A 15803-nucleotide genomic window follows, 5' to 3' on the forward strand; every position below is an offset into this window, starting at 1 on the left:
CCATATGATCATCTCAATAGATGCAGAGAAAGCTTTCGACAAAATTCAACACCCATTTATGATAAAAGCCCTGCAGAAAGTAGGCATAGAGGGAACTTTCCTCAACATAATAAAGGCCATATATGACAAACCCACAGCCAACATTGTCCTCAATGGTGAAAAACTGAAACCATTTCCACTAAGATCAGGAACAAGACAAGGTTGCCCACTCTCACCACTATTATTCAACATAGTTTTGGAAGTGTTAGCCACAGCAATCAGAGAAGACAAAGAAATAAAAGGAATCCAAATCGGAAAAGAAGAAGTAAAGCTGTCACTATTTGCAGATGACATGATACTATACATAGAGAATCCTAAAGATGCTACCAGAAAACTCCTAGAGCTAATCAATGAATTTGGTAAAGTAGCAGGATACAAAATTAATGCACAGAAATCTCTTGCATTTCTATACACTAATGACGAAAAATCTGAAAGTGAAATTAAGAAAACACTCCCATTTACCATTGCAACAAAAAGAATAAAATATCTAGGAATAAACCTACCTAAGGAGACAAAAGACCTGTATGCAGAAAATTATAAGACACTGATGAAAGAAATTAAAGATGATACAAATAGATGGAGAGATATACCATGTTCCTGGATTGGAAGAATCAACATTGTGAAAATGACTCTACTACCCAAAGCAATCTACAGATTCAATGCAATCCCTATCAAACTACCACTGGCATTTTTCACAGAACTAGAACAAAAAATTTCACAATTTGTATGGAAACACAAAAGACCCCGAATAGCCAAAGCAATCTTGAGAACAAAAAATGGAGCTGGGGGAATCAGGCTCCCTGACTTCAGACTATATTACAAAGCTTCAGTAATCAAGACAGTTTGGTACTGGCACAAAAACAGAAATATAGATCAATGGAACAGGATAGAAAGCCCAGAGATAAACCCACACACATATGGGCACCTTATTTTTGATAAAGGAGGCAAGCATATACAGTGGAGAAAAGACAGCCTCTTCAATAAGTGGTGCTGGGAAAATTGGACAGGTACATGTAAAAGTATGAAAATAGAACACTCCCTGACACCATGCACAAAAATAAACTCAAAATGGATTAAAGACCTAAGTGTAAGGGCAGACACTATCAAACTCTTAGAGGAAAACATAGGCAGAACACTCTATGACATACATCACAGCAAGATTCTTTTTGACCCAGCTCCCAGAGAAATGGAAATAAGAACACAAATAAACAAATGGGACCTAATGAAACTTAAAAGCTTTTGCACAGCAAAGGAAACCATAAACAAGACCAAAAGACAACCATCAGAATGGGAGAAAATATTTGCAAATGAAGCAACTGACAAAGGATTAATCTCCAAGATTTACAAGCAGCTCATGCAGCTCAATAACAAAAAAACGAATAACCCAATCCAAAAATGGGCCGAAGACCTAAATAGACATTTCTCCAAAGAAGATATACAGATGGCCTACAGACACATGAAAGAATGCTCAACATCATTAATCATTAGAGAAATGCAAATCAAAACTACAATGAGATATCATCTCACACCGGTCAGAATGGCCATCATCAAAAAATCTAGAAACAATAAATGCTGGAGAGGGTGTGGAGGAAAGGGAACACTCTTGCACTGTTGGTGGGAATGTAAATTGATACAGCCACTATGGAGAACAGTATGGAGGTTCCTTAAAAAACTACAAATAGAACTACCATACGACCCAGCAATCCCACTACTGGGCATATACCCTGAGAAAACCATAGGTCAAAAAGAGTCATGTACCAAAATGTTCATTGCAGCTCTATTTACAATAGCCAGGACATGGAAGCAATCTAAATGTCCATCGACAGATGAATGGATAAAGAAGATGTGGCACATATATACAATGGAATATTACTCAGCCATAAAAAGAAATGAAATGGAGGTATTTGTAATGAGGTGGATGGAGTTAGAGTCTGTCATACAGAGTGAAGTAAGTCAGAAAGAGAAAAACAAATACAGTATGCTAACACATATATACGGAATCTAAGGGGAAAAAAAAAAAAAAAAAAAAAAAAAGAGGCCATGAAGAACCTAGTGGCAAGACGGGAATAAAGACACAGACCTACTAGAGAATGGACTTGAGGATATGGGGAGGGGGTGGGGTGAGATGTGACAGGGTAAGAGAGTGTCATGGACATATATACACCACCAAATGTAAAATAGATAACTAGTGGGAAGCAGCCGCATAGCACAGGGAGATCAGCTCGGTGCTTTGTGACCATCTAGAGGGATGGGATGGGGAGGGTGGGAGGGAGGGAGATGCAAGAGGGAAGAGAAATGGGAACATATTGTATATGTATAACTGATTCACTTTGTTATAAAGCAGAAGCTAACACACCATTGTAAGGCAATTATACTTCAATAAAGATGTTAAAAAAAAAAAAAAAAAAGAATCTCTTAGTCATCAGACTCTGTGGTAGGTATTAAGAAGAAATACAAGAATTTGAATTCCAACCTCAAAAATATGATAACAGTAAAAGAAGTACTCTACACATACAAATAAGTAAATGGAAAATTAAGAGCAATACATCTTAACACAGCAATGAAGACTTTCAGAGAACAGATCACACCTACTTGGGGGGTAATTATGATTTGGATAATTTAGACAAAGGAGACAGCATTCATGAAGGTATAATCCCACAGGCCACAAACTACAAGGGAGCAAAGGAATCAGGCAAAAATATTTACCTAATTTAGAAGGCATAAACTAGCATATAAGTGTTATAAATGCACTAGGATATGACTCTCTACTTTTTCCAATATCATTCCATGGCTCTTGGTCGATTTCATTACAGCAAAAGAGAGTTCACCATAAATCCAAAGTTCCAACATAAATTAATGCTGCTGTGAAAACCCACCTAAACGAGAAAGCCTGGCAGAATAAGAGTGAGTACTTTCAACCTAATTTCAGGTCTTGCTGGTAGCTGTTAAAAAGAAGCCTGTTTAATATGTGTCTAGCTGTATTTAATAAACACTTTGTGAGATGAAAAATCACAAAATGCCAATTTAATCATCCCATTCATGTAATTTTAGCATCTCACTTTATTAAAAGTATCTGACACAATCTTATTAGCTACGTAATCCATTTCCCAGACTAAAAAGACTAGTGAATCAATAGGCTGATATAAACTATTTTCATTTCAGAATTTTGCTTTTCAAAGATAACACTTATTAAGTTTGCTTTCAAGAAGAATGGTTAAAAAAAAACATTCATGCCTGCAGCATATGTACCATCTATTTGGCAAAAGAATATACAGGTATTCAAATTTTTGAGAACATTCAGAAAGCAACACATAAACAAAGATGAATTAAGAGATGCCAATCAGTTTAGTGCTCAGTGAGTAGAATAAAAGAATATCTCTTGTCCTTAAGAATTCTGGTTTGAGGTAAATTTTTAGCTTTTTTTTTGTTTGTTTGTTAATGAACGTAATAGCTACACACTCACTGCAAAGAACAGAGGATTAGTGTCTCCGGCTAGGAAGATGTGCACGTGGTAATGACTGAGTCAGAGGTGGAATCAGAGAAGATAATTGGGCAGGGGGCTGTATTATGGACGAGGAATGAGGAAAGACCTTACCTAAGAGAGATTAGGAAAAATATTTGTGAAGTGTTTTGCTCAGAGGGCTTTTTTTGAAAGAAGACTTTGCATCACCATTGTTAAAAATTTTTAAACATTTTAAATCCATACATTTGTAATATTAGTTCAGTCCTTTCTGCCAAAGTACACATGTTCTGTTTTGGCTAAAGTTCAAGAATGAGTTAAATTAGACATTTGAGGGAACTTTTGAGGTTCAACACCACCATAAACATCAACAAAACATATATTTTAGATATGAACAGTTTTGTTTATAAATCAGTTACAGAAAATAAATAACAATGAAATTGAAGATGTATCAAGTGGATGTTTTTGACTTTTTATTTTACACTGAGAACTAGAAGTTTCTTTTCCTGAACATTCACTGCACCAGTATGAAAGAATGGACTTGACAAAGTAACTGATTGGATATTTTTAAAAAAGAGCAAAAACCCAATATTCCTTTAGTGTGTTATAGAGTGTGGTAAGGCAAAGTTCCATTTCCGCTGTGAAAATGGAAAATTGAGAGGTTAGAAAGAGAGGGGTATGTGAATTTAATTTAAAAGATTAGACAACTGACTTATATGTACATGAAAGAGTTTCTTTAGTGCCAAATATGGAACGTTGTTTTATTTTAGGTTTTTTGTTTGTTTCTCATCCTAGAATTTAAAACAAAAAAAATCATTAATTATGTTCTGGGGGGGAGGGATAAATTAGGAATTTGAGATTAATATATATACACTAATATATATGAAATAGGTAAACAACAAGGACCTACTGTATAGCACTGGGAACTATACTCAGTATCTTGAAATAACTTACAAGGGAAAATAATCTGAAAAAAAAGATATATATGCATATATAATTGAATTACTTTGCTGTACACCTGAAACTAACACAACACTGTAAACCAACTATATGTCAATAAAAAAATTAAAATAAAAAACAATACCACAATATCACTGAAATCACCTAAACCAAAAAAAAAATTAAAAAGATCTTTCAGGAAATGGTAGTGTCATTTTACTGAATAGGAAAAAGTAGAGGTTTTTGAGAGGTGGAAATTAAGAGTTCTGTTATGGGCATTTAAGCATTTCCTAGTCTGATATATGCATTATACTTCAGGGATTAAATGTTGAGATATTTAAAAATAAAAACCAATTATCATATGATACACCTAAGATTTCTATTTCATAACCTCTTGTCTAGGTACCACACAAGACATGAAGAGACTTTTTTCTTTTTATCTGATGCTTAACTGGGATCCAGAGTGGTGCAGAAGCTGCTTCTCCTTCAGCTGCATTCAGGTTTGCTCTCCACCTGGGTGAGTACGGAGGCAAGAGACCACCAAGGCCATTCCCACCCTACCACCCACCCAGATACGACTGCCTTCCACACTTACAGGGAGAACCCCCAGACTCATTGCAAAACCACGAGCTTGAAAACACCTCAAAGCTTTCTTTCTAGAACTGTGTTCCTACTGAAGGCTAATTAGCACCTTGTCATTTTGTCAGAAAAGTGTTCCCGATGATTTGGGGAAATGTAAACATTCCCAAACTGGCTCCTCTGTACTCCTGAGTAAAGATGCACACAGCATCCACACTGTGACCGGTCTTGTTCTGTTAGACTCAGGGGAAACTGTGCTGATAAAGACCCACCAAGCTCTGCTCTCCTGGAACGTGTAGTCTGAGGGGCTGGGGTGGAGACAGATGATGATAAACAAGTGAACAAATGAGTGAACAAGAGAGTCACAGCTGGAAGTGTTCTGAAAGCAGTGTGACCACAGGAGAGCTTAGTCCCTATCACTAAAAGAAGCCAGAAACATAAAGCTCTGTGGAAGGCTCTACCCAAGGGAGGTCTTGAGGTCTAGAAAGCTTTGTGTATTCGGGGAAAGAGACAAGCCTGGGGCTCGTGGGGATCATGAAGAGGGGGACGCGGCAGGAGGTGGGTTTGGAGGGTGAGCAGATGTCCGATCCTGGAGGGCCCGGCAGGCATGGGGCCAACAAGGTGAGGCACCACGAGAGGACTTTAAAGTAGGGAAGAGATATGACGTTTTAACACTTCATTTTGCGGTTGTGTGTAGATTGGATTGCACAGAGACAACAGTGGATATGGGAGATGTTGGGGACTAGAGTGTAGCCCAGACATGGGTAAATGGTAGACCCTTTTACTGAACTGGGTTAGAGTAGGTTTCAAACAGGTCCGCAGATACACAGTCCGGAAATAAGAATGTCTATTTGGAACGCGTTGAATGTGTGATGCCATTGTAGACCTAATGCAGGGAGCCCTACTCTGAATAGACTTTGTTTAAAGCTGTATCTCCCAAGTTTATTTAAAAATCAATCCTCCCTCCCTTCTTTCCCTTTTTCTTCCTTTTCATGGGACACCATTTGGTAAACATCGCATTAGAGGGCATAATTTCTTCCATGATAGGCAGCCAGGTTAAGAATCAGCACTTTCTTAGGCTTTTTACTTTCTTTTCATTTCCATCATAAGCATTTGCAGTTGGATTTTTCCAGTGCTATTTTTCAATTTAAAAACTCCAAATGCCTATTTCTTAACAAACCATCCCACAAAGGTGACTAAGAATAGAGAACACGAGGCTATATTTTGAAGCTGGGAGGATGCTGAGATCAGTCTGTCCTACCTTCATGTAATGTGCTTCTTTATACAACAGTGTCACTCTGGGGACACAAAGTTTTTTTACAGCAATGTGACACATGACCAGATTTTCTGGACCCAGAAGAATTAAAATTGCAATGGCTAAAACATTAGATTCCTGGGGTTTGCTGTGTTAAAGAAACTTCCTTCTGCAATTGTGTTCACCCGGAAGAAAAACCTGTCTCTGATGTGCAGGGAACAATTCCTATGATACATTTTATCTTATTTTATTATTTAAAAAAAATTTTTATAGTTGATTTACAATGTTGTGTTAATTTCTTCTGTATAGCAAAGTGATTCATTTATACACATATATACATTTGTTTTTATATTCTTTTCCATTATGGTTTGTCCAAGGATATTGAATATAGTTCCCTGTGACTATGATACATTTTAATGAAAATACTATGTTTCAGTCTATTTTCTCATCTTGACCAATAACTGGTGACACGATAGTATAGGTTGGATAACAATAACCACAAAAGTTAAAGTCATGAATATCTTGAACACTAAAACCATCATTTCTACAACTGTTCTGGGTTGATTGCTGATGACTGATTAAGTTACCTGTAGGGAGGAATCGGGGGAGAAGAGTTCTGGCCCCTGACTTTGAGGCTATCTGATTTAGGTATGCCAAAGTTGGAAAGCTCTGATTTTTACTGAATTGGGAGTTACCCAGGGAATGGGAAAGACTCCTTTGGGATACAAGACTGAAATGTAGAAGAGCCATATGCTGAAGAGCAAAAACCTATGTTTCCTATTTGTCATTTTAAAATAAATGACAAAAGAGGAAAATCAAAATGAAATATCATTTTTAAAAATTAGAATTAAGAATAGAAGCAAGTTATCGTGGTAAGGGCTAAGAAGGATTAAAAAAAAAAGGTTGGTAAGGAAATTAAGACAAAGTTTAAATGAGAAAAATATTAAATAGTAAAAGAGAGCAAGCCAGGATTAAGAAAGACACACATTTTTAAAACTCTCATAAGCTAAGCACTGAAAGATCACCAGAATAATGCTGAAAATCTGAAATGACACAAAATGAATACAATTGCCACATAATAGACTAGAAGGTTAAGATGATGAAATGCAAATTTTAATTAAAGACCAGGTTAACGAGGCAGCATTTGTGTTTTAAATTATAACATCCTCATGTTGAGACAATCAGGGACCTTTGAACCAAGGTAGGGCAAAGGCTCAGGATCTTTCCACTCTCTGTCCTCACAGGAATGGTCCCTGCAGAGGGACTGTGGGGAGGTCACCCTCTTACAAATGCTGAAGGATCAAAATACTAGGACCACAGGAGACGGAAGCCTCTTGCTCTAGGTAACAGATGTTTGGTTCCAGCTGTGTTCCTCAGGACCTATAGTTGGGTGGTTCTTTCTTTCTTCTTAGAGTTTATGAGTCTGCAAATATATCTGGAAACTACAACCTAATGAGATCTGTCTGGAATGGTTCTGGATTCTCAGGAATGAATTTCTCAAATGCAGGACTGCTCACCCCACAGACTGAAATGGGCCCTTATGCAGCTACTTCTCCCTAGAACAATCCTGGCCAAAGAATCCCTTTGAGTGTCTGATGAAGGCTGTCCATAAGAAATAAAGCTCAGAAACTGTCATAATATCCTGAGTTTACTTCACCAAATCCCTAGCTTTTAAAGTAATATTCCCAGATAAATCATGATCCTCGACTTTATATTGTTTTATAGTTTTCAAGATTCTTCCAACTAATTTTAATCACATTAACATTCCTATGATATAGAAGGGTAATGAATACCAGCTCTATTTTAAAAATGAAAGAAGTGAGGAATAGAAAAGAGGAAGAAGTTGCCTAAGTAAATATTTAAAATTAAGGATTGGAAAATAAATAAATACATACATACATAAATAAATAAATAAAATTAAGGATTGGAACTAAACCTTAATCCATGTCTGTGAACTCCAGACCACTGAATCATATAATTATATGCATTTATACATAGCCTCATATATAAATGAAAACTTGTCAATAGTTCTTTATTTCAGTCTTCAATCTGTCACTCACTTATTTATCCCTACCTATCCTCTATGTTACTTGTACTCTACTTAATAAATATATATCAGAAAGAGAATTGTCAAAACTGAAACAAAGAGGGCCAAACTTAAATCATTGGTTCTTCTAGTCTTCAGCTACTGACAGAGGGAAAAAAAATTATTACTATGAAGTAAAATACTATGAAGAAAATTACCATAGAGCTTGAGGCTTTGAACTAAAAACTTAAGCTTTCATTTTCCCAAAATAATTTAATTTTGGAAAAGACAATATCAATTTTTTTTTGCAGATATATATCTATATAATTTTAATGGAGGGCCTACCTAGAAAATGTAAACATTCCATATGTCTGTCACTTTTCTCCAGCTGAATATTAATCAAAATCAAAATCATTAAAAACAGAAGCATATAAAGTGATCAAATCACACTGGAGGAGGAGTCACCACCAAGGTGACACCCAGGCTCAGGTCTGACACTTAGCCAGACCTCAGTACTGTTGGCTGCTTCCTTGGTGTCACAGCGAGGCTGTGTTATCCCCTGTTGGACCTAAAATCATCAGAAAACACATTAAGAACCAGACAAGGTCACTCTGAGACTGTGATAAAAATGAGGAAAAACAAGGTCACTTCATAGACAAAGACAAGGTCCCCGTGGAACCCACAATGTTCCAAGCATTCTCCTCTCTCAGCTAAGATGAGTGACTCACTTCTTCACCAACTGCATCTGGTCTTCCCTCGTCCTAGATAATTTACTAAGATACCCAATCATAGCATTGTCTCCCCTCCCTGACACCATCAAATCTGGAGTAAAGCCCCACTTTTTTAAACCTTCTGTGAAATCACCCAACGCAAGCCCAAACCCTTGATAAGTCTTTCCTAACACCCCCTTACTAAGACGCCCTGCAATTCCCTATGTTGATTTCCCCTCACTGCCAAGAGTAACAAACCCAACTTTTTCAACTACAAGTGTCATCCTGATGGACTCTCTCACTGGAGGACACTGACATGATAATAATACTAGTACTAGAGAGTGTTTGCTCATTTGCTACCTACCATGGTCCTCTCATGAAGAGGGTGTTACTATATTGTCCTCATTGTACAGCTGAAGAAACTAAGGATCAGAGGGGCAACATAGATATGAAAAGATGATATCTAAATTTAAATATATGTTCTCTTGCAAAAGTCCAAGATCTTTCCCCTACAACACATTAATGTATTATTAAGTAGGCACAGAAAATGTCCTAGAAAAATTTGGATGAGTATTAGAAATTCGTACATGTCAAGAAAATCCAATCAATAGTCATCTAGTGCATATCACCAGGTACAAAGTTGCATGGAGAGATAAATAGGAAATAAAAAAGCATTTCCTTGTCCTCAAATATATCAATTATGAACTTGATGCTCAATTAGTGACTGCAATGAAAATTCAGAGAAAACAGAAAACATAGGTTGGACTGTCAGAAGTTCTGAGTTTGGTGATAAGAGAAACATACCCCAAAGACCCCTGAACACACACATACATACACACATCCTTCCATAGTACCACACGTAATTATTACTACAGATGAGAAAAGGAGGAAAACGAAGTCCCATCACGTTTATGAGCCAGTGAATGAATCACAGTGAAACCCTTTCGTTGCTCTGTATACCTCTGGCCCATCTCCCCCCAACCAACACCAGTCACTGTTCTCAGACACAGTACACAAGTCGGTAACTAGTAATTCAAACTAGGAAATATCAGATCAGATCTACCCTTTCCTTCCTTTCTTCTCTCCTTATATGGATCTCAGGCAAGTGGTTTACTTTCATCTCTAAAGAAGTTGGGAGAAAGTTGGACATTGACTAAGGAAAGTATCAGATAAAAATAGGATGCCATCTACTTAGCAGTAGACATCAGAATTTGCATAAATAGAACCATTTCATTGTTTGATGTGAGCAATATTAATCATCCCTACATAGTATCCACTTCGTTATGGGGGTGATATGTGCTTCCTAAAAGCAGGAAGCTGGGACGCTGCTCTGACATGATCCCACACTAAAACGTCACTGCCCATGACCACAACCTGCATGGTCAAATCTTGCAAAGGTGGTGAGCAGAGACCCAGTTTGTTGTTTTGAATGTTTCATCTGCTCTCTTCTGTTCTTCACTCCACAATCAGCCTAACCAAGGAGAACCAAGTGTGGGTCTTGGCCCACTTCTTCATCACTGGCAATTTTCCCATTATAGGTTTTCCCTTAAGAGGTGGTCTTAGGGTTCTCAGGTAGGATGGCTACAAGAAATGGAGGCTGAAACCACTTACTATTCAAATTACCACATATCATTGAGACTAGAGTATTTGTATATGTTTTTCAGAATTGCATTTAATTTTTCACATGCTTATTTCTAAATCCTCAGAAGATATTACAAATTTCTTGAGATCAAGGACTATATATTCTTCTCAGTAGTGTCTTACATCTAGTTGATACTTAATAATGCTTTATATTCAGTGAAGGTGCCTGAGATTAGCTATAAGAAATTAGTTCTAATTCTTCTAATATCTAGGAAGAATTTGAAACATTTGTACCAAACATATCTTATATAATTTAAAAACATAACGCCAAAATTTTGAGCAGAGTATAAAAATATATTTTTTTAAATCATAGTTATAAGAATTCCCTTTCAGATAGCAAGGAAATTGGGATAAAATATGGTAAGAATTTTATCTTTTATGATGTAACTAAATCCAAGAATGGAAATAACAGAAGTCAGAAACAACACATTTATTAAGTATTCAAGATAGATCCATAATGCTCACTTTATGAGAAAATATGAGCTAGGCCAGATTTACAATTAGTATAATCGTAACTCCCCAAAATTAAAGACCTAACAAAAGAAAGCCAACCAAATTTAAGGGTCTTAGAGTGGCTCCAGTGATAGTATAATACAGGTAAAACACACATGGTTACTACTTGAGTGATAAAGCAAAAACTACATCAACTTAGAAAAATGAGTTTTCTTATCTAAATTGTAACAACTCAGCCTCTCTGTGCACTCATCCAAGCCTTTTCCTGCTAGAAAAAATTCATGGAAAGTGTACTATGAAAAACCTGGTTGACAACATTTTACTGATCAGTGCTATTTTATCTTTGTACTTATGCGGATCAACTGAGGTAAAAGAATTAAATAGAAACTAATATATTAAAAGAGAGTCTATAGTTAGTTATGATTTTTTATTTCCCAGTGTTACCTATTTTTTCACACTCCACAGAAAAATAAGCGTGAACTCTGACTCCCCATAAATATCACAGATCAGCAGTTAAAAAAAATTCTAAAATTTATATAAATTTACTCAAATCTTTGGAAAAAAGGCAGAGCATAAATATATATGTGTGTGTCTGTGTGCCTATCTGTATGTTTACAGAGAGATAGAAATAAGACAGAACATAAATAGATTTTTCTGGGAGTGATTTGCAAATAAGGAATCATGATTATTGACTCCCCAATATTCATAATACTTGAATACTGAATCATACGAGTTATATTCATCATTTGTAGAATTCATAACATTCTAAAAGTAATGATATTACTCAATACAACTACTACATATTTACATGTATATTCCTAAGTGTAGCAAGCCAGTTAAAGAGAACAATTAAGCTTGTTAGATGACTGTTGCTTCTCTACATTTTTGGATGTTTTTCAGTCTTCAGATGTTTTAGATTCTTAAAATTTCCAGAAGAACTTTGAATCACTGCCTTATAATATAGGATATTAACTTGGGGAATTTAGAGGGCAAATGGGACTCAGTGTGAGTTGAATAATGTGTCTGGAGCTCACTACTGGCATCCCAGCTCTGTTGCTTGCATGTAGAACATGTGACTGCATGGACAGGTGAGAAACTCTCCCAAAGAGAAGATGATGCTTATTTATAATGGTCCCATTGCCATTTTTGTTAGCCTCTGCCATTTGCCACTCCTGTCTGTGTCTTCCCCTAGAAGTGCCTTTGCTTTTCCTGGGGAGATTCTATCATTTGTTTGTTTTTATTTTCTCTCATAAATTGCATGCCCCTTCAAGCTGGAGATGAGTCTTTTTCATTTTGTAGGTATCTGTTTTATGTGTGAATGTTTCAGCAACCTAAATAATAGCATTACGAAGACTTCTCTCTGGAGTAATGGGTGGAATTAGCAAAGTCGGGTAAAACAGAATTGAAATATTTTGAAGGAAAAAAATTTTAAATAACATAAATACACTCTAAGAACAGACTATACAGTCTTCATAATCACATAAATACTGTATGTCATTTATGATCTAACCATTTCATGCATCTAGCAGTGAATCTAGAAAGTCTGATTTCCTAGCAAATGTCTACCATGCTCACACGTGGTCAAGGGTGTATCCCACTCCTTAGCTGAGTGAGTGTGAGAGAATAAAATCAGAAGGACTGCCTCCACACTGGTCTCTCTAGTTACAATGTGGATGCAACAGTCAATTCAGGTCTTTGGGATGGCTTATAATTTTTCCAGGAGGGAAATCCAAGTAGAGATAAAATCTTAGTGGGAATCATTAATATACCTATTTATAGAAATCCAATAAAGGTGAGCATTCATTGGTACTCACTCAAGGAAATATTATACACAATTACATATGATAGAATCAAGGAAGGTACCCAGTTTTATTTAAGCAAGAATCAATAAGCAAAGGACACATTTTCCAGTGTGACTGAATGAAGGTTGTACTCTTAATATCTCCTAGGTATCCTAGGGACCATATACAGGGACATAAATGCCAAGCTCCCCAAATCCAGAACAGGCTTACCTGGGCAGAGAGCGATATTACAAGGCTTATGATGAGTCTCGGGTCCTTCACATGGCCTTCCCCCATACTGGGGCGGAGTGCATGCCCGTGTTCTTGTTCTTTGGCCTCGACCACACGTGAATGAACACAAACTCCACGGAGACCATTCCTCCCAGACTCCATGGACTGTAATAAAGCAAAGAAGCTTCAACAACAGAATCAGAGAGGCGAAGTCAAAGATTATTTTTCTTTATAATTAAGAAAAAAACTCATCAAATAGACAAGTATGAAGATATTTTAAAAATTCAATTGAATTACTCTTATTTGTCACAAAATGTAAGTTAAGTCAGCAATCATTTAAATAATGGAAAATTGCATGTACCTCTTTTTGTATTTGAACAATTATGTTATAAACTTTAAAAGTTTTTTGTTTTTTTTTAATGGAAATGCACCTCTCTCCCTCATAGTAAAATAGTCATGAGTTATTTCTATGTAAAAGTAACATCAACTAAATTTCTTAGAGTGATCTTCTGGAGTTAAAATTGTATTTAAATAGATAAGAGTCAATTTTATTCTTCCAACATTTACAAAGTTTCAGGATTAATAAATTTTATGGTGTCAGAGAATGAAAAAAATTTGAAAATTGATGGTACATATTTTAAACAGCTTTTTGACCTCACATTTTAGAAAACATATTTTTGCCATTTAAAAAATGTGGGTGTTTAAAGTCACTGTCTTTTGAATAAGAGGGAAATTTCAAAAACTCTATCTACTTGCATAATAGCCTCCTCTCTCCCCAGTTTTAAAATGAGAGGCAAATATGAAGACCTCTTTCTAATAGCCAGAAAAACAGAAGATACCTCTCCTCTTCCAGTGACTGGATAGCACTGGAAATCCTCCTAATTAATAAACATTCTAGAAAAAACATATGATCTAATTAAGTTATGTCTTATATAACTATCAGTACACCAGTACTTCAAATACACCATTACGATGAATTCACACTTGACTGGAAATACTAACATAATTTGTGTTCCTCCATAATCACCGCTGCAAATAAATGTTGACATCTTTTGCAGAAAGTCCATTAAGGTTCAAAGTTTAGGTCACTTTCTTGCACTGTCAAATCACCAACCCCATCCCAATTCTTAACATTTGGGACACAGTAAGCAGTTGTACTCCATGGATAATACAAATCAAAAGAAGCCAGGCAAAATGTGCTTTTCAGTTCAAAATTCCTGTCTTGATGTTGAACCTCTGTCTTACTCTTAAAAGTTCCTCAGCAGATGTTTGATATAACACCCACTGACATGAGTAGGGGGAGTAGAAATTTATCACAAAGCATGACAAAGATGTTCATTTTCTCTTCAACATTGGTCGGGGTAAGCAGAAGTGTCAGAGGAGACATGCCAGTAAATATAGTACATCTAGAATATTTTGCATGTTATCTGCTGACCAAGTTGTTACTTTAAAAACACAGATATGACATCCTTAATTATGAGGCAGCCCGTTCTCTTCTATTTATACTATTTAGTTGCCCAACTTGTGAAAATATGTTCAAATATTGGAAAAATTAGCCAAATTTAGGTAATATTCAATGAAAAATTCTTTAAGATTCTGTGAAACTTGCTGGAAAGTATATTTCAAAAATACTATATAGAAAAAGTGAGAGAAATTAAGATGTTTGCATTGTTCCCATTTAAGTTTGGGAACACCAAAGACAATTTGTATCCAATTTGGTATACGAATAAATAGTAAGTCTGTATTTAAGTCTAAGGAAAACACTACACATATACCTATATTTACATATAGGTATATATGATCAATTACAGCAAAATAATTTAAAAGTAACATATATGAATGTACTTTGTTATGTAAACTGTACACCTGTAAGCAATTTTTTGCATTTATTTCTAGTTACCAAATGTTCTCCACTTAAAAACCACCTTTTCTCCCCAATTTTCTGTATAAAATGCTAATAGACTATATAGTATTTTTATTTCTGGTTCTGTTCTGTTCTGGTTCTGTTGTCTTCTATCAAATCACATTGTTGCACATGCAGTGAACAATCCCAGAAGAAAAAACTGCTAAATTGGCAGATTTTTCTCTAAAATCTCAAAGAAATGTTCATTAATCTTGATGATTTAGTTAAACTATGGAGCTAGAATCCTCTGAAAACTAATATTTTTTTTAAATTTATTTTTTTTTGAATTTTATTTACTTATTTTTTACACAGCAGGTTCTTACTCACTACTTCTTAACAGTCTTTATTGCTCCATGGTGAAATTTCATGACTTCTCCACATCAATTTTAAAAAGCAAAAATATGTTTTTTCATTTGAAAAAGACATACAATTATTAATAATCTGTTACTTTTGATACTTGATACTATTGAATTAGTAGGAAATTGTATCACAAATCTTGTAATTTTATGAATCCTTTTCATAAAGATTTATGATAAAGATTAAATATTTTTATTTTAATGGAAATTTGTTGGATAAACTACTTTATTTTCAGTAAAGTATGAAAATCTGTAAATGATCTAGTCCATTTGAAAAATGTACCTAGAAACTAAAATCAAATTGATCCATTTTTATAGTTTTCTTCTTTAGACACTAGCTATAATATCATGTCTCTGATTTATCTAGAGAAGAAATGAGGACTACACAATACACAAATTATATTACTACCAGGTTTCTGAAATAAGCATA

At 35.5% G+C, this 15803-nt stretch overlaps 1 protein-coding gene across 3 annotated transcripts in view; it reads right to left on the minus strand.

Annotated features, from left to right (window-relative positions):
• ADGRB3 (adhesion G protein-coupled receptor B3) overlaps positions 1-15803 on the minus strand; it is a 793357-nt gene that overhangs the window by 465850 nt on the left and 311704 nt on the right. For all 3 annotated transcript variants that reach the window (XM_082474137.1, XM_082474138.1, XM_082474139.1), the window contains one exon: positions 13115-13279. In XM_082474137.1, the coding sequence (XP_082330263.1) occupies positions 13115-13279 (165 nt within the window). The remainder of the gene's footprint in view (positions 1-13114; positions 13280-15803) is intronic.

The sequence above is a fragment of the Balaenoptera physalus genome (genome assembly GCF_965194825.1).
Source record: "Balaenoptera physalus genome assembly, chromosome: 9".
In the NCBI taxonomy this organism is placed as follows: domain Eukaryota; kingdom Metazoa; phylum Chordata; class Mammalia; order Artiodactyla; family Balaenopteridae; genus Balaenoptera; species Balaenoptera physalus.